Genomic DNA, 20721 nt, shown 5'->3' with positions numbered 1-20721 from the left:
TATGGATATGGAACATATAAGTAACTCCAAAACTATTAACAGACTATATCTAGGAACAGAATAAATGAGGAAGGATTAGCAAAGGATAATCACCATTTTGATATATGCCTTTTGATTTTACTTTACTTATAATTTTTTTAAAGTTTATTTATTTTGAGAAAGAGAGCACATGTGAGTGGGGTGAGGGACAGAAAGAGAGGAGAAAGAGAATACCAAGCAGGCTCCGTGTTGTCAGTGCAAGACCAGTGCTGAGCTACATGTAGGCTCAATCTCACAAACTGCAAAATTACAACCTGAGCTGAAATAAAGAGTTGGTTGCTTATTAACCAAGTGAGCCACCCAAGCACCACTTACCTGACTTTTAGATTACATGCATGGTAAAATTAAGTAATTATGGAAACATCAGATTCTTCTAAATAATCCAGCTATGAGAAATTAGGAAAAATGTAGGCTTAGTGAAGTAATCAGACTTCTTAAAAAATTATTAAAATCAATAAACTTTGTCATGTTGAGTACATCAGTTACATAGTATTTTTAAAGTATTCTTCATAATTTAAACTTTTATTTCTCTACTGATTTAATTATAAAACATTTTCTAGAACTTCTTACACTTTTACTAAATATAATCGCCATCAAGTTCTACCTCATCCATTACACTTAGAGTCTGAAAATTATAAATTAACCTCAACCATCCAAAGAGTGTTACCTATACCAGAGGTTTTAATATTGTGCTCAGATTAGCAGCATACACATCACTTGGTATGGTCTTAGAAATGTACATTCTCAGGCCCCAACCAGACCCTTCTGCATCAAAATCGGGTTTCGGGAAAAGGCAATTTGTGTTTCACCAGCCGTCCACGTGATTCTGATACATGGTAAAATTTGGCTCTATAGACTATTGGCTCCCAAACTACTCTCCATAAAACTTTTTGACAGTACATCTCAATTAGTCAAAGCGTGGACAGGGAGAGATCAGAGACGTGCCTAGGATGCAAAATTTAAGGAGGCACTCATCCTCTGGGTCCTACAAATACTGCACAACCCTGACAGTGACTGACACCTTAAATTCTGCACCCTTGTTCTATATCTGCAATTAGTAATTAAATGACTTCAAGTAATGTAATGACTTTACTTTCCTTGCCCATTTTACAGAGACCAACTGAAATGCCTAGAAAGATCCACATGAGAAAAGATCAAAGAAGAAACACGTACGAGTAACTCTCAAACTGCACAAACACTGAATAATTAGTACTTGGCTATATGATATACAGTTTCTTACTCCAAGTAATATGATATGCAGTGAAGACTGTTAAACACTAAAAATATGAGCTATGGTAACCTCAGAAGCTGTGGGGACAGTATCTGATATGTACTATTTCTCCAACATGAAATCTTAATAATTTTTTTACAATAAAGTTCTGACATATCTAAAATGCAAGGACTGGAATATCTGTTATTATTTTCAAACTGTGATCTAGTGTTCAGGAAGAAATCTCAGGGGTCCTTATAGAAGTTTTCCAATCCTCACCCCAGCTTCAACAAAAGTGGCTCCATAGATTTAAACCTATTTGTTGTCATTGTAGTTGTTGTTAACAAAACAGTCCACTTAGAAGCAGGGTTTCACTGGTGGGAAAAAGTTTTAATCTTACAGTGCTATGACTTCAATATTAGGACCTGTAATCTTATCCTAAAAATCTGTAAGGGATATAGCAGAAATTGTTTTTTACAGCTGTGAAAGCAGGAAAGCTTACTAATGCAAGAGTACACTCTACACTAGAGAGTGAGAGTGGGTGAGGTCGAGGAAGAGGTGCCATAGCAGAAATATTATAAACCATACTAAGTAGAGATCATATTGTCTATCCTGAAAAATATCAGAATTTACTTCACTTGTAATATGAAAAACTGACAGATCATGAAGAAAGGAGTAGTGGCTTCCAGTCTTTTGTAAACTTTGGAAACATTTCTTTAAAAACGATTTTAGAAAAAAAGTCCACAAAATAAAAACAAATAGAGCTGATATGATTAAAAGGTAAGGATGAAGTAGCTCTTCTCCTTCAAATTAGTCTTCCTGTGCTTGCTACCTAGGATATAACCCCTTTCCCTCCAGTCTCCTCCCGCCCCTCCCCCCCCCCCCCCCCCCCCCCGACACTAGTCCTTAAAGAACTTGTGGAGAAATACCATGAAAAGGCAAAACCAGAGTAACAAATCACTTTATCTAGATTAAAGAGATACCCATTTTTTAATTTTTACCAGGTAGAAATTTACCACAATAAAGTTCATATTCAGGTTCTTAATATAAAACAAAAAGAAAAAAGTACATCAATTAAAATTTTCAAAGTACACAACATATAAATTCTAAATACACTAAATACTAAAGTACTTAGAAATCAGCTGGGGTTTTTCTGGGTTTTTTTGTTTGTTTGTTTGTTTTTTTGTTTGTTTGTTTGTTTGTTTGTTTTTAAGGAATCATGAGTTCTTATTATTGGGAAAAGCAGAAAACAGTCAAGGCAGTGAAATGCTGTTAGTCTCCAAACACTACACTTCTACTTATAAGAACAAAATGACTGACGAGTCTAATGTTACCAACAAACTTCCTCCCTCTTGTTTGGGAAACCAACAGATAGCTTATTCACAGATGTTTGGCATGACTTACCATAGTCTTTCACCTTGAAAAATCTTACACAACAATAAAACTAGGATAGGAAAGGCTTAGTTGATCTATTAGCAGGCCAATGTAATTACATAAAATATTTCACTAAGCATTTATATGTACAAACACATCGAATTTTCTTTACTCAATTATATTTTCAAATATACAGTGAATTGTGATCACATTTCACATAAGATGTTCTCAAAACCACTGATAGGATCTCTTCTAACCAAAAACTAATGTGTCAGAGAGAAAGGTCATTTCATGATTCATAACTAGAGATATAAACGTTTAAATAATACAATATTTTATGTCCTTCACCCTAAACTTCATTTTACTTAAATTCTACTATAGTTTACTTAAATAATACTAAAAAAGTACTGGTGAAGTTTGTAACCAATCAAAAGTAATGTCTTTTGTTCTCTGCACATCCATGAAGGCTGAAAAAAAAATACACAATTAACCCAAGAAATTCTACCTGAAGCATTTTAAGGGCCTTAAAATCTATTAATAAAAATAGAGTCCAGCTGGGATGGGCCTTAATTTTATCATTTCAGAGGTAACAGAGCAGGAAACATATGTTTGACCTTTGCAATCATCAATGTTTCAAATAATTCCTCTCCCATTGTAATTACAAAAATGTAATAATGTAGCTCCTATAATGCATACATGTACACATATATTCCTAAATAACTTTAAGTTCTTAAATGAAATCTTCTTCTACAAGATAGCACTTTCCTTTTTTCTGAAGAAAATCTCTATTCATATTCTTAAGTTCACTGAAGAACTTAAGAATGAGACAGTTAAAAAAAAAAAACAAACAAAAAAAAGCAACCAAACATTAAGATGTAACAACGCTAGGTGAGAAAAAAACAATTTCACGATTATAGGAAAGAAAACCTTGAATACAATTTTAAAATACCAGTTTCTGAAAAGGTAGAATTCAAATAAGAATAAAGTATTTCAATAAATATTTCAATTTACCATTTTACAGGTCTTTGTCTAATGCTTAAAGCATTTTATTTGTGAGCTCTGGTGTTTTTAAAAGAAATAACAAACACTGACTTATTCTAACTCTTCTTTTACAGAATAAGAGATTAATTTCAAGTAGATTTCCTTTAGCTTCTTACTTAAGTAGGCAACGATTTCCAAAAGCCATCTTGATATTTTTATAAGTATTTTAAATAATACTGATAAGTATTTGATAATTTAAGTGATATATCACATAATAATAAATTTAGAATAATAATATTCATCCCAAAGACATTATCTACATTTGTGTACACTTAAGATACCATTTTTTCATTGTAACTGCAAAATAATACAGGATAATTTTTCACTACAAATAAGAAACGATTTAAAGATAGGATTATGTTTAGAATGTACTTTTGAAGAGACAGGATAAAATAACTTATAATAAAACAGAGCTATAAAATGTCAAAAAAATATAAAAGAAATTGCACTTACATCCATAGCTCTCTTAATAAAAGGTATCTGTGTGCCACTGTCCAGATCTTCATTTATAATAAGCCTTCTAGCCCACTGACCTGCCCTGACAACACCACTACCATGAATTAAAACCATCAGTTTCTGTGGATTTGTCAAAGCATCCTCACTCATAAAGATAAAACTCTTTGGTTCACTCTCAGTGGCATCTACCTGTAATTAAAAAAAATTAAGTAATAAATAAATGTTTTCTGATCAAGCAAAGGCATAAATGAGAAAACAACTCATGGCTACCATAAATTATAGAATGGCTATTCCAGAATTATAGAAGTAAAAACCTTTAAAAAAAATTAAAATATTCATTATTTATTAGAGATTAACAATTACACATGAGGTGGGTGAGCATAAAAGACATGATAGTAATATGCAAAAGAATATTTGAAATATCTCTCTCTATGTTATAGGTTTAGTATTATAATACAAATGAGAATAACTGATTTTTTTTAAAGCTTCCTATGGTCTAGATACTATGGTAAATGTTTGTCTCAATCACAATCTCATTAAGGTTGTACTATTATTATACTCGTTTACAGATAAAGAAATTGAGGCCTAAGGAGTTTAAATAACTTGCCCCAAATCACACAGCTAGTGAGTCTATAATTCTATCACAGAAGTATATTGCACCTATAATAGAAAACAGAAAAACCCAATAGGATGATATACCTATTGGAAAATCACATATTACCCATGAATACTACTAAGTTTTTAAAAGGGGAGAGAGGGAACTATTTAAAAATTCAATCACCTACTATTCTATGTCAGTGGCCTTTGAAATTTCCTTCAGAATGTGAACACAGGCTCATATAACAATTATTTTCTGAAGGAATATTATTTATGTATTCCTATAACCTTATTGACTAGGAATGGAAGCTCTTGTGCAGATGTCAAAGCCAGAAGCTAAAGTCTAGGTGCCTGGTCATACACATCCTCAAATAAAGAAAGTCAATCCACATACTATATAATGAAACAGCTCTTCACTTATCAATATTAGATATTCATAAATTTTTGAAACTAAAAAATAGACAAAAACTCTAGACACCAAAAAAAAAAAAATGTCCTAGATTCTAAATGTTCCCAGTCACTATTCCTGGGAAGAGAAAAATATTAAAATTTCTCTAATTCTAAAACAGACTGGTAGCCATTTGTGTAAACAGCACAAAGAGCAATTATTTCAGTAAGAAGAGCACAGCCACAGGGCTGGAAAAAAATCCCTTCCTCAGTGAAGCCTTTCCTGACCACCCTATTTTAAATATCTCCCCAAGAATTCTCTAGCCCCATTCTGTTTTATTTTCCTTCATAGTACATAGCACAGTCTAATATATTGCATGCTTTACTTTATATATGTATTATAATTGTTTATTAACCATCTTCTCCCACCACTAGAATGCAAGTCCAGGAAGGCATGGACTTTTCTGTTTGGATCCAGCTACATTCACAATGCCTAAAAGAGAGGCTGGCACATTGTAGGCACTCAGTAAATAAAGGAATGAATAAACTTTTGGAATAAGGAATGTTATCAAGCATCACCAGTGACCTCCTTAAAATATGGAGATGAAGGGGCGCCTGGGTGGCGCAGTCGGTTAAGTGTCCGACTTCAGCCAGGTCACGATCTCGCGGTCCGTGAGTTTGAGCCCCGCGTCAGGCTCTGGGCTGATGGCTCGGAGCCTGGAGCCTGTTTCCGATTCTGTGTCTCCCTCTCTCTCTGCCCCTCCCCCGTTCATGCTCTGTCTCTCTCTGTCCCAAAAAAATAAATAAAAAACGTTGAAAAAAAAAAAAAATATGGAGATGAAAATGATATATGACTATAAGAAATTTTAAAAGAGCTACACAATGTTAAGAATTAAAAAGATATAACTGTGGGGGTGCCTGGTGGCTCACTTGGTTAAGCGTCCAACTTCAGCTCAGGTCATGATCTCACAGTTTGTGGTTTGAGCATCGCATCAGGCTCTGTGCTGACAGCTCAGAGATTGGATCCTGCTTTGGATTCTGTCTCCATCTCTCTCTGCCCCTCCCTCACTCATGCTCTGTCTCTCAAAAATAAACATTAAAAAAATTAAAAAAAAAACATAGTTCTATATTAGTAGCAATTAAGTATGCAGGAAGAGAAGTATGAAGTGTCAAGCAGTCACATTAGCTTCTCTTGCATGCGATGTCCAGATTATGATGCTGACAGCAGGTCTGACTGAAGTGAGAGGAAGGGAAGTAGATGAGAGTTGGAGAAAACCAAATGTGAGAAGAAAATTCCTTTTTACCAAAGAATGTTATATAAAAAAAAGAGGAATCACTCGTTAAAATGGCTTTTTTAAAAAAGGGAAGTGGAAAGAAGAAAAGAAAAATTAAACAGCAAAGCTGTCAGTGTATCATAAAACAGAGGTCAAAGAGGTTCCCAGTCATTCATTTACCAAAGAGTATGCCTAAATGTGCACAAATAAAATACCTCTTAAAATCATTGAGGCCTTAACGGATCCTGGAATGGCTATGGAAATGGACATCTGTTTATCTTAATAGAAAAAACAAACAAATAAAAAAAAAAAAACCCAAAACTCTAAAGCTATAGACTTTCTAGTAGGTTCTGATCACTATTTCTTTCTCTCTTTGACTAAGTACCCTGTTAACAAGGAACTGAGTCAACTTTTTAAGCAATGGAATGTTGGCACTTTAAATTCCACAGTAATCACTTGAAAACTGGAAGAGTGCTTATTTTCAGATAAAGATGTGTTTTGTATATTACAATGCTGTTCAAGAATATTTAAAGGGCTGCAAATTAAGGTAGCCGTGAATAGATGAATAAAAGTTTTACTGGAACGTGCAGAAGAATTGACTTTAAAAACACGAAAACACCAGAATATTCAGGGGGAAAAAAAAAACAATGAAAATGAGAAATGTAGTGGTATTAATGATTAAGGAGTAAGAGCAGTATTTGAGATAGTCACTGGCTTATATTCATCTGAATTCAACACAGAATTCTTAAAGTTGGTATCTATAACTTTCTCTGTATAAAGTTAGTGCTAGGGGCGCCTGGGTGGCGCAGTCGGTTAAGCGTCCGACTTCAGCCAGGTCACGATCTCGCGGTCCGTGAGTTGGAGCCCCGCGTCAGGCTCTGGGCTGATGGCTCGGAGCCTGGAGCCTGTTTCCGATTCTGTGTCTCCCCCTCTCTCTCTGCCCCTCCCCCATTCATGCTCTGTCTCTCTCTGTCCCAAAAATAAATAAAAAACGTTGAAAAAAAAAATTAAAAAAAAAATAAATAAAGTTAGTGCTAAGTTTAAACAGTACAATATCTATATGCTTAAAACATAATTTTCATCATTAGCTTAATTAAGTTTGAAACTGGCTGTTCAGGCCATTGTCTTCAAACAGTGGTAATTCATTAACTGAGCTTTCATTAAGGAATGCATATAAAAGTCATTCTAGTGCACTACCTCACTTTACTGACCAATCAAATTCAAAGACCAACTGATCAGTGAAAACAATTTTTAGCAGTTAACCATTCACTTTAGGATACTCATGAACCCCACTAATTGTGATAATTATTTAAATATGACTGAATAAAATGAACAAAAATTTATAATCAAGTTATTAATTTATGTAATCTAAAATTCTACACAAGTGTGAGACACTACAATTGAGAATAATGTGTACATGAGAATATATGTAGGGTAGAGAGTAAACATAATACATGATCATAATCTTTACCATCAGATCATGGGTTTCCACAGGGTGTTGTTATTTATGAAAAGAAATAAAAAGGGAAGAAAAGAGTATTTCTTTCCTTATTAAATAGTTCTATAAAACTAAAACTTAGTTCATCATCAGGGGAAAAAAAACTTTGGTGCTATTCCTATAATAAAAAGAACAACTCTGATACAAAACAAAACAAAACAAAACAAAACAAAACAAAACAAAAGAAAAAAAGACACTTTCAATGCTGGCTTTGGGATTTAAGAGAACTCAGGAGAAAATAATTACACAAGAAAAATTTCACAACTATATAAAATATATGACGGCAATTTGAGGAGAGATATTAATTTCCTAAAACAAACCAAAAAACTTTGGTTTCTTTTCAGTTCATGAAATCAGGAAATCTTTGCTAACCAAAAATGGACATGACACTTACTATAGGTCTCATCTAGTGTAAAGCTTTTTCTATGTTAATTAGCTTTATAGTCTAAATTTAAATGAGAGGAAAATAATCAGATCTATAAAACAAAGTCTTCTTAAATCTCATTCCAGGCTTTCTATAAATAAAATAGTAAAACTTAATCATATAACATAATCTACAGGCCAATTATCTTCTGATTTCTCCTGGAAATCTAAGGGACAGAAGTGAGTTTAAAAGTTCCGTGTAACTGCAAGTATCACAGAGTTAAATGACTCAATTGTGTTGTAACAATAAATAAACCTAAGTCTCTTTAAATATCATTCTTCAGAAACTTTGAAAGAAATAAAATTAACAAGAAAGGTAGACTGAACAAAAGGAAGAAAAGTTTCCAAATAAATGAGGGTTAGTGTAGCTATTGCACAGAATGATATATTATTCACTAGTACATCACAAGGACTTGGAACAGTGCCCAGCACCTAAAAGACACTTAAACAAATATTTGTTGAATAAATGAATAAATGATTAGCATTGTGACCTAGCATTTTAGCTTACTTATGTAAAACTAAATATAAGATAGATTTTCCTTTTAAATATTGAAGTATGAATTAATTTGTGAGGATAAATATTATTAAGAAATCCTCAAACGCTCCAATTCATAGAGTAACATTATCCAAGGAATTTAAAAATCTCATGCAAGGGGCGCCTGGGTGGCGCAGTCGGTTAAGCGTCCGACTTCAGCCAGGTCACGATCTCGCGGTCCGTGAGTTCGAGCCCCGCGTCAGGCTCTGGGCCGATGGCTCGGAGCCTGGAGCCTGTTTCCGATTCTGTGTCTCCCTCTCTCTCTGCCCCTCCCCCGTTCATGCTCTGTCTCTCTCTGTCCCAAAAATAAAATAAAAAATGTTGAAAAAAAAAAAATTAAAAAAAAAAAAAAATAAAAATCTCATGCAAAATTTCATGTAAACAAAGTAATTATATGCACAGTTTTGTGCCTTAAATTAATTATTCATTAAGCCTTCTAGATTTTTATATATCATAAAATCAGAGAGTTGTCAGCAATATCAAGGATCATGTAATCTAGTACCACCATCATTTCACATATAAGATTACTATTTCTTCAGTTTTTTGCTTACTATTTCAGGTTTTACATTAAAACACTTTTTTGCAAATTTGATACTGAAAACAAATCTCAAACTTTTTCACTATAAAATGGCAAAATGTACAAAATTTGAAAAGAATGCTCTGCAAAAACCAGGAAGCATGAGGAATGAATTTGGGAATATCCAGAGGAAATAACATGGACATAAAAATATAAACAATCAAGAAATATTTAAAGAGATGGTGTATTTGTAGTGCAACAATAAGTACCTTAATTTACTTCAAATATGTAAGTAAAAATAAATTATATAAATTAAATGAGAACGGGCAGATGGGGTAGTCCTTTTAAATGCATCACCTTTTTCAAAAAAGTCTGGTTATTAGTATTTTTTGCCTCTACATTTAAAAGTACTACTTTCAAAGAACTATTGTGCACAATGAAATGCGGTATACAGATGTATTTAATATTATAATTATCATGTCAACATATTAGAACCTTAACATTTAAACTTACCACAGTTAAACTAATATAACCATTTTCTCCTGAATTGAAAACTAACTCATTTGGAAGTTTAAGCATTTTTAAAAACAGGACTTACTGGTATAGAGATTTTTTTCAAATTACAGTCCTTTTCCAGGAGCTCATATACATATTTCGTGATGATCTAGGTAGGGGGGGAAAAAACACATTAAGATGTAATGTCATCCATTATCAAAACCCACATGAATTATTATGTTATTACTCTGAATGAGTTTCTATCTTTGAATGTTTTCCCTCCAGTTTTATTGAGAAATAATTGACATGCATCTCTGTAAGTTTAAGGCATTACAGCATGATGGCTTCATCTACATACACTGTGAGATGATTACAACAGGTTCAGCTAACCTCCAACTTCTCATGTAGATAAAACAAAAAGAAAATAAAGAACAAAAATTTTAAAAAGGAAAAAAACTTTCTCCTTGTGATGAGAACCCTTAGGATTTATTCTCTTAAAAACTCCTCTATGTATCCGACATAGTGATCATGTTGTACACTACATCCCTAGTACTTACTTATTTCATAACTGAAAAGTTTTGATACTAAATTTGGAGACTTCTTACTGATTACCTGTGATGGCATACTTCTTGCTGCTGTGTGAATAACTGTGAACCTTAATACTAAAATTTAGGGCCACTTAATATAAACTCACAAAAATATACAAGGACTTTCTGCTTTTCAAGGCAATACTCTGCTTTTTTCAGTGTTTCTAGAACCTATTTCCTTACAATTTCCATATAGGAATAGTATCTGATTTGTATTTCCATATAGGAATTTGTATCTTGACTAAATTCTAACACCTCTTTTGTATTTACTGAATCAAAAAGTAAAAGATCAGAGGTATTCTAAACAAAAAAAAGGAAAATTATTCCAGAAAAATCTGGCACCAGTTAGTATTATTGTTTGCAGCAGGCAGAAACACAGTTCCCCAAAGATGTCCACACTCTAACTCCTGGAACCTATTCATATTTTATGTTACATGGTAAAAGGAACTTTGCAGATATGATTAAGGTGAAGGACCAGAGATGGGGAGATTTTCCTGGATTATCCCAATTGGCCCAATCTAATCCTTTAACTCCTTAAAAGTGGAAGATCATAGAAGAAGAAAGGGATGTAAAGTGAAAAGACCTTGAATGGTCACTGCTGGTTTTGAAGTTGGAGGAAGGAGACCATAAACCAAATGTGGTGGCTTCTAAAAGGCACGATAACCTTTAAACAGCCAGTAAGAAAACAAGACCTCAGTTCTGTATTTACAAGGAACTGAATTCTGCCAACAACTCAAATAAGCAGTAAGTGGATTCTCTCCTAGAGCCTCCAAAAAGGAATATAGCCTGTGCATACCTTGATTTCAGTCTGGTGACAATCATACTGAACCTCTGACCTACAGAAGTAGGAGGTAGTATATTTGTGTGGTTTTAAGCCATTGAATTTACAGTAATTTGTTACCGCAAAACTAGAAAGCTAATGTACTATTTCTATGAAGAACAGGAAAGAGAATGAGGAAAGAGATGCTGAGTAAAAGCAATGATTTAATAGATTTCAATGGTCATTTTAAGGAGTGTCGTTCCCTCAAAAAAAAAATCTTTAATCATCTATGCACAATATCTCAGAGGATAATTTTAGCAGCAACATAATTAAAAGTCAAATTTTATGAAGCAAAATAAGAAGATGATTTTTTTTTTTTTAGAAAATTAAGATGTCAATTGCTTTGGTGCTGTATTCTGTAACCTAAAACAGACTATCCTGCTTTCTTGAAGGAGGTCAAAATCCTTTCTTCTATGTATATCTATTAATTCATTTTGAAAGAGTATAGTAGATGCATGCTAGAACATCGCTTCCTTGACTAATAATGATAATTTCAAATGCTACAACACTCACTACACTAGAATGAGGCAGTAATTAATAGTTACTAATCAAATAGTATTCCCATATCTTAATGTAGTAGTTAAAATTATGTTCATTATACTGTTACCCGAAGGCAGCAGTGTTGTAAACTGGAAAAAATAAACTAAAAATATGTAGGGTCAGACAAAAGTATGTATGAAGTCATATAATGCTCTGCCACTTCAAGAAAAATAACTAAATGAGATTAGCTAAAATGAGTAGCTTATAATTTCCAAAAATTTCCTATTACCTATGAATAACAAAAAATCCTTACATTGAAAGCAATAATAAAACCAATTAAACTTAGTTCAAACCCAAATGACTTCTACCACTAAGCAAAATACTTCAGAGATGTAATTTGAGAATTCAATAATTAAACTATTTCAGCAGTTCATACCTTGTCAATATGAAATACAATATTACAATTAATTCTCAACTTTCCTCTACACCATAATATAAAACAATTCAAACACTAGCTTAAGAATTAAAAACAGTAGGGGTACAGCCTTAAAGACAGAGTCTCCAAACTTTCGTGAATTTTATTTCTAGGAGCCCTACTAGGTTCTCTCTGTGAAGACTAGAGAAAAATCCCTTTCTGCTTCTAGCAGTGGTAAGGGAAAAGTAATCATTTAAAAATATTCTAGACCTTTCTGTCTTCCTTAATAAGGCCTGCCCATAAGAGAAACTATTTTACCAGAGCCTAATTGACATGAGGGAAGGGAAATGCCCAATTCAGGCTCCCTAAAAGACTGAGACCTAATGAAGAATAGAGTATTTCCTCCCACACCTCACTACATGATCCTCAGATCTGTAGTGTTCCTATAAAATAACAGGGAGTTATAGCTAAAGAACTGTAGGAGTCACACCCTGTTTAAGGTCTCTAGGAAAACTCAAAGAAGGAAGATAGAAACTAAGCAGAGGAAATTTTAGCCTTGGACACGAAAGCTATATAGCAAATAGAAAACACAACCTAACTCTTAGCCAGATGAACATAAAACTTCAAACTAATGATCCACCTACCAAAGTTCCTTTTACCCAAAACAGCATGCCCAGGTTTCAACAAAAAATAACCAGCCATAATAACAGACAAAAAGAAACAGTCTGAAGACATAAATCGAGCATCAGAACCAGACTCAGGGCAGAAAATTTGGAATTATCAGACTTAGAATTTAAAACAACTATGATTACATGCTGAAAAATTTACTGGAAAAAGTGGGCAATATAAAAGAATAGGTAAATATGTAAGCAGAGAGATGGAAACTCTATGAAAGAATTAAAAAGAAATGCTAAATAAAAAACACATAACAAAAATAAAGAATGCCTTTTATGCACTCATCAATAAACTGGACATGGTTGAGGGGAAAAAAAAAAAAAAAAGAATCAGAGTTTCCAGATATGTCAATAGACACTTCCAAAACAAAAATGTAAAGAGGAAAAAAAAAAACAATGAAAAAGTGGAACAGTTTATGTGAGTGGGACAATTGTAACAGGTTTAACATATGTATAATGGGAATACCCGAAGGAGGATAAAAAGAAAGGAATAAAAGAACTATGTGAAGTAAAATAATGGCTCAGAATTTCCCAAAGTTAATGACAGACACAAAACTACAGATCCAGGTAGTATAGAGAACTCCAAAAAAGATAAGTACCAAAAACAATACCTAGTTTTATCATATTAAAACTGCACAAAACCAAATATAAAGAGAGTATCGGGAAAGAAGGTGCACCAGGGACAAGGGGGATTTGGAGAAGTGGGGAATGTGGGGGAATTTAGCTACAGAAGAAAAAGGATAAGAATTACATCACACTTCTCTTAGAAACAATGTAAGCAAGAGGACTGAAATATTGAGTGTTGAAAGAAAAAAACCCATCAGTCTAAAATTCTGTATCTAATAAAATCATGCTTCAAAAATGAAAGAGAAATAGACTTTCTCAGACAAAAAAAAATTGAGGGAATTTTTTTGCAAGTAGAACTGCCTTGCAAAACACACTATAAGAAATTATTCAGAGGGAAAGAAAATTATATAGGTCAGAATGTACCTAAAGAAAGGAATAGTATGAGAGAAAGAACCAATAAAGGTAAAATATACTTTTAAAAATTTTCTTATTCTTAATTGATCTAACAGGTAACAGTTTGTGCAAAATAACAGCTAGAATGTATTTTGTGATTATAGCTTATAGAAAAGTAAAATGAACGACAGCAAGGTTATTAGTTACGGGAGACAGAAACTGAGAACACTCTGTTATAAATACTGGCACTACCTGTGAAACAGTATGCTGTTACTTGAAAGGAACAGCAGAAAGAAAAAAATTACTACTGACCATTTTCCTGGATTTCTTTTAATTCCTAAGAAGAAGCCAGATATACAAAAATAAAACCACCATGGAAAAGATAGAAAAATAATTTTAAGACTATATATTCATGAAATTGATTGTTGGCTACCAAGAGAATAATGCTTTCTAAGGAATTAGAGTCTAACTTTTTCTAGCTCAGGGCTAATTGATCTAGAAACTAGACAAAGTTTTAACAAAGTGAGGAGGAATGATCAAAGAAATAGGCCACAGAAGGAAGGAAAATGAAGTCTGATATACACTCTCAATGAGGTACTTCCAACAGAAAAGATATGTTCACTCTGCAATAAATTTACCTTAGAGACTTATTGAGCAATTGCTGTGTGTTTATAATGTATTTCATACATTTCAGCTTTATTTCTGATCCTTAAACAAGAAGTGAACACTGGTACCCTTTACCACTACAAAAGCACTAAAATTATTCTGGTGGCGTGGGGGAGTACAGTGGGTGACACTAAGAAGCTACCCAGAATACATTTCAGACCCTTTTGGAACTGGATTTAAGAAATTAAGTGAGATGATAAACATATACGGCAAGAGATATGACTGGTTAAAAGAGAATTAATATAAATAAGTGAAAATATAAAGTTCACTTTACTAAATTGTAAAGCTTCCGTTCTTTCTTACTCTGAAGAAAATCCTCTCATTAGCAACAAACTAAATTTGGCCTGATTGACTCACAGCAATAACAATTTTTATTTCACAACTTTATTAAAAATATAAGATAAAAACTTGTCTATTGGGCTTATTAGAAGAGTAAGAACTTCAGCCCAAAACACAAAACGACAAACCTCATAAATTGTTAGTCATATATACCCCTAAAGAGAATAACTAAATGTTAAGAGTATCCTGATTTGAGGTGCAAAGGTAAATAAAATGAACTGAAAGAAAAATTCTGAAAGATTTAACTATATCTCTGCCTCCTGCAATCAAAGAAAACATCAGAAAATAGACTCCATAGGTTACCTACCTGAATTATGAATTAATAAAATTTGAATTTTAAATGTTTTAAAAGGAACAGCTTTTAAAGAGCCTTAGGCTAATCAACCTGGTAAAAATCTAGTTCTAAATGACAGAATGAAATTAAATGATTTTTACAGTAAAGCAACGGTTTACTCTCAGTTCCTACTTAACATAATAACGTACATGGTATTTTTATTAAATAGATATTTATAGAACAGTTGAAAACAGCTTAGTTCTACCTAAGCATCTCCTTTTAATATTATTCATTTAATTAGAAAGCTCTGATTTCACAAATAAGTCAAGAGAAGTCAGTGTAGAAGTGTGACTTATAAATGTATCACAAATGTAAAAAAAGTTTGATATTATGAGGTTTTACCATATTGGAAGTTTGACAATATTTTGGAGAGAGTTTTGCTTTTAATACAATCCATTCTAAATTATATCTATTATGTGTTGCTCAGTTCCACTTCACTTATTAATAAAAATAGCACTTAAGAAGCTCCAAGGTGGGGATGTTTTGAGCAAGATGGCAGTGGACTAGGAGGACCCTAGGCTCGTCTAGTCCCACAAACACAACTAGATAACTATCAAATCCTCCTAAACACCCCAGAAATCAACCCGAAGATTAACAGAGCAAACTCCACAATTAAACGGAGAAAAGAGGCCACAATGAAGATGTATGTTCATCAAAAGGAAAAAAAAATTTTTTTTAATTAAGAATAAAAAACTCCATGGCTTTTAATAAATCAGTCTTACTCATTTTGTTTCTAAACAAATAAAGTGCAATTGGTAGGGAATTTTAGCTCTAAGCAATGACTTGACTTAGAACATGTTGTCCCCAAAACAGAAAGTTAGAAATATTCAATGTAACTTTTACTTTTAGGGCTCAACAATGGATAGCTTTATTTCGGCATAAAATTCTAGATCAATAATTATTTTCTCCAGTATTTTCTGGTTTTCATAGATGCAGTGAAAACTTCTGCTATAGGTCTAACTGAGCTTGTAGGTAATCAGGCTTCATTCTCTGGTTTCTTTTATAATGTTCTCTATGTCTTTCATAGACTTCAGATTCACTATCATGTCTAGGTGTGAATTTTGTCTTATTAATCTTCTTGAGGACTCAGTGTTCTTCCTGAATCTTTCACCAATTCAGAATACTACCTCTTTAAGTCTTATTTCCTCTACTTGATTACATTCCTTGAGAATAAAGACTATAGCTTGCACTTGATTATACCTCACACAAAAGTGGGATTAGGTACCCAATAATCTTTTGTTGATTTTTATTTTTCTCTAATTATTCACTACTGAAATAGCAGAAACAAGCCTAAAAAAGAGAACCTTGTAACCCAGTTGACTACTTATTTATCCTCCCAATTCTTTCTGGGGATTTCTTAGTCTCATAAATTTCAGACTAAAATATTTGATACAATACACATGGTGTTCTCAGATTTTAAGGTGAAAAACAGTAGCTAATATGAACAAGATAGACTTTAATTTGGGGCATTTTATAATATTTTATTTGCTGTTTATTTGCAAAAATATTGCAGCTAAAATTCAGCATGGCTGATTCCAAATCTAGTTTATGTTGTTTTGAGAGTGACTTTTACCACTAGGTAATTTGAGCATCTGTAGTACTTTTATTGTCAGAAACACTGAATGAAATACTAGTTTCCAGAGTATGCCACTTCTACAGCTCCTCCAGCCTCAACTCCTTCTTAATTACTATCTCTACATCCTCATAGATATAAGATACCTAGTCACTTTATAGTGCTAACTGTAAGAGTGTAATTCAGCATCAGTTTCATGTTACTGGCGTAGGAAGTGGGTAGGAGATTCTTGGCTACCTCTGAGAAAAGTCATCTCCCTTCAGTTTTTGAGGTTGTGGTTTGGTGAATGCACTAAGAGCTTAGTAGAAAGAAATCACCTACAGTTCCCTCCTTTCTAAGGTCTCATTATTCTGTCTTAGGGCTTCACCTGAGCTTTGATTAATTAAAAATTTCTTGATATCAGTATATGCACTTCTATTTGTTGCGTTGCATGTGTGTGTGTATCTCATATATTTTAATATGTATTTAAAATTTACAAATATAATAAAACCTTGGTTTGTGAGCATAATTCATTGCGGAAACATGCTTGTAATCCAAAGCACTTGTATATCAAAGTGAATTTCCCCAGAAAAAATAATGGAAACTCAGATGATTCATTCCACAACCCAAAAAATATTCATATAAAAATGATTACAATACTGTAATATAATACAAACTAAAAAAGAAAATACAAAATATACAGAAAAATAAACAAATAACCTGCACTTACCCTTGAGAACCTTTGTGGCTGGTGTGAGGGAAATCAGAGAGAAGAGGGTTATTGTGTAGGATGCCTTTTACTATCACTAATGGATTCACTGCTACCTATTGGCTCGATGGAATCTTTTTCTTTCCTTGCAAGTTTAACAAGGAACCTATCCAATGACACTTGCTTTTGCCTCCTTTTGAGGACCATGGAAACGCAACATTGTATTGATGATTACCCACAATCCCGGAGAGAGAGAGAGAAGAGCCATTGGCTCAGTTGTGATCATGTGACATTCAACATCACATACTAATTATTGAAAGACATTGCTCGTTTATCTAAAGTTAAAATTAGAAATGTTTGCTCCTCTTGCAGAACACATGCAGAACAAGTTACTTGCCATCCAACGTTTTAGTGTATATCCATCCATATAGATAAGACGATATAGGTGTATATCTACATGAGTGTATACACACCCAAGCACATATACATATATATGTATATCTTATTTATTTCGATACTGACCTATCTACAGAGACTAAAAACTAGCAATATACATATGCATGTATATGCACAGACACAAACACATTTGCTGAGAGACTAAGCAATGACAAAGCCACCAAGGCACAGATCTTGGTGTGTATGTGGTATATTTATGTATGTATACATATGTAAACGTTTTTCTAATATAAGTAACCAAAGCTCATTGGAGAGAGGGTTGATTCAGAAGCTTGGGCTTTATATGCCATTCTCCATTAGAAGGAACCAAAAATCCTAAGAGAAGAGGTTGATTTGGGGTTTGGTTGGACAGAAAATTGAAATCTGAAAAAAAGGGTTTTTTTTTTTTTGTACCAAAAAGTAGGTTATACTGAAACAGCAATGAATAAATGTTAAAAGAACACAAAAAACTGCTTGACAAGAATCCTTCTGGCCAAATGTGGAATGATTTGGATGTTAGAATGATGACAGCAACAGAGTATACAGCTCACTGAATAAGAATCTATGAGTCTGTAATAATATAAAGAACTGAATGAATAAAGTAAATAAAAAAATAAAAAGCTCTTTTTATTATTATTTCTTATTTAGAGAGAGAGAGAGAGAGAGCGAGCATATGCAAGGTGGGGAAAAGGCCAGAGGGAAAGAGAGAATTTTAAGCAGACTCTACACTCACCATGGCGTGGGGAGCCTAATGTGGGTCTTCATCCCACGGCCCTGGGATCATAACCTGAGCCGAAATCAAGATTGGACACCCAACTGACTCAGCCACTTAAAAGAAAGCTCTTTTCTTATATAGAATGCCAACTAACATATATAGGAGAAATCATGGAAATTAAAAAACATCAGTGGATGCTAAAAGTAATAGGTCAAAGTTTCATAAAGAAGATAGTCTCAAGTATCTGTCCAAAAGTACTTATTTACAGAGAGAAAAATTATAATAACATATGGTATGATCTAATAGACATCACGAGTATCAGAGCAACCAAAACAAAAATGCACTCTTTTTTTAAAAATTTGAATATAGTTGGCATATAATATTCGTATCAGGTATACAGCATAGTGATTCAACATTTATATATATTTTGAAATGTTCAGCACAATGTCTACTCAACATCTGTCACCGTATAATGTTACTACAATATTACTGACTACATTCATTCAAAATCATGTACTCTTGATATCATACACGCAGGACAAAAAGTCACTTCCAGCGTACTTCTGTCAAAAATGCATAATCTGAATGTAATCATGAGAATACATATGACAGCCTGAACTCTTCAAAAAAATATCAATGTCAAGAAATATAAAGAAAGGCTAAAGAATGATTCCATAGTAAAAGAGAATAAAGGGACATAACAATTAAATGCAGTGTGCAAACCTGGATTTGATCCTGGACTTGAAAATTAGCTATCAAGTACATTATATAACAACTAGCAAAATTTAAACGTGGCCTGTAGACTGCATTATACTGAATCAAAACAAAAAAATTCCCGGGGCGCCTGGGTGGCTCAACTGGTCAAGCATGTGACTTCAGCTCAGGTCATGATCTCACGATTTGTGGGTTCTAGCCTTGCCTGGGGCTCTGTGCTGACAGTTCAGAGCCTGGATCCTGCTTCAGATTCTGTGTCTCCCTCTCTCTCTGTTCCTCCTCTGCTCATGCTCTCTCTGTCTCTCAAAAATAAATAAACTTAAAAATAAAAAATTTCCTGATTCTGCTAATTGCACTGTAGTTATCAAGAGAATGTCCTTGTTCTTCGAAAATATACACAAATGTATTACTAGTAAAAGGGCATGATGTTTCCAACTTACTCTCAAATGGTTCAGAAAAATAATTATATAATATATAATATACATGATTCCTTATAATCATGCAACTTTTCTGTAAGTGTGAAATTATATCAAAACACAAAGCTATTTTAAAATTTCCCAAACTGTTCATATTCCTACTTCAGGTGCTACTGACACTGCATCTATTTTCACAAGTATTTCAACTGAAATGTGGCAGATGACAAATAGGATAACAACAATTTGCTTTCATTAAAACATTTTAATTTCTTGAAATGTTATGACAAGACCACAACTATACTATATGGAGATAATTTTCATCCATTACTGCTTGTCAAAATCAAGGACTCAATGGAGTAAGTCTTAGAGTTTGCTAAGTTTGTACCACTGCTTACCTCCCACCTCAATTTCTAAAATTCTGTTAACTTCCCCCATTATTCTTTAAACTCAATTCAAATGCTGCCTCTTACTTGAAGTTTTCACTTATTCTGCCAATGAACTCTACCATTCTAATGAAATTTAGTGTTCCATTTTGATTATCTCACATTCTCATTTGCCCACTGAAGTGAGCACCTTAAAAGCAAGAATTATAACCTACTCTACTTTATCATAGCATCAACCACAGGGTGGATGAGCAATATAACAACAATGAAAGAATGAAAAATGATTGGTAGTGATTGCAAACATGTGACTCTTCAGTTTGTCAAGAACCATAAAAAATACAGGACATGTGAAAATCTGCAAATAACTCAAAAGCTGAACTGATATTCGCCTACTATTGACTGGAAGCCTTACCAATAAATAACACAGTCAGTTAAATAACCCATATTTTGTTATATATATTTTGTACTGTATTCTTACAATAAATTTAGCTAGAGAAGAGAGAATGTTATTAAGGAAATCATAAGGAAGAGAAACTACATTTACAGTACTGTACTGTATTCATTAAACAAAAAAATCTGTGGTGGATTCACACAGTTCAAGACCTGTGTTATTCAAGGGCCAACTGTATTATACTGGGACTCAAAATCATTTAAAATAAAGATCTGACCAGTAAGT

The 20721-nt window shown here is 33.2% G+C and overlaps 1 protein-coding gene across 11 annotated transcripts in view; it reads right to left on the bottom strand.

The window, feature by feature from the left end:
- Positions 1–20721, bottom strand: part of FAM172A (family with sequence similarity 172 member A) — a 438543-nt gene that overhangs the window by 314769 nt on the left and 103053 nt on the right. For 10 of the 11 annotated variants that reach the window (XM_058731896.1, XM_058731116.1, XM_058735455.1 and 7 more), the window contains 2 exons: positions 9950–10015; positions 4118–4309 (listed from right to left, as the gene is read on the bottom strand). In XM_058731896.1, the coding sequence (XP_058587879.1) occupies positions 4118–4309; positions 9950–10015 (258 nt within the window). The remainder of the gene's footprint in view (positions 1–4117; positions 4310–9949; positions 10016–20721) is intronic. The other variant, XM_058736139.1, reaches the window with a different exon arrangement.

Source organism: Neofelis nebulosa, chromosome 1 (assembly GCF_028018385.1).
Source record: "Neofelis nebulosa isolate mNeoNeb1 chromosome 1, mNeoNeb1.pri, whole genome shotgun sequence".
In the NCBI taxonomy this organism is placed as follows: domain Eukaryota; kingdom Metazoa; phylum Chordata; class Mammalia; order Carnivora; family Felidae; genus Neofelis; species Neofelis nebulosa.
The sequence above is the reverse complement of the archived record's forward strand: the minus strand, read 5'-3'. Positions and strand labels throughout refer to the sequence as shown.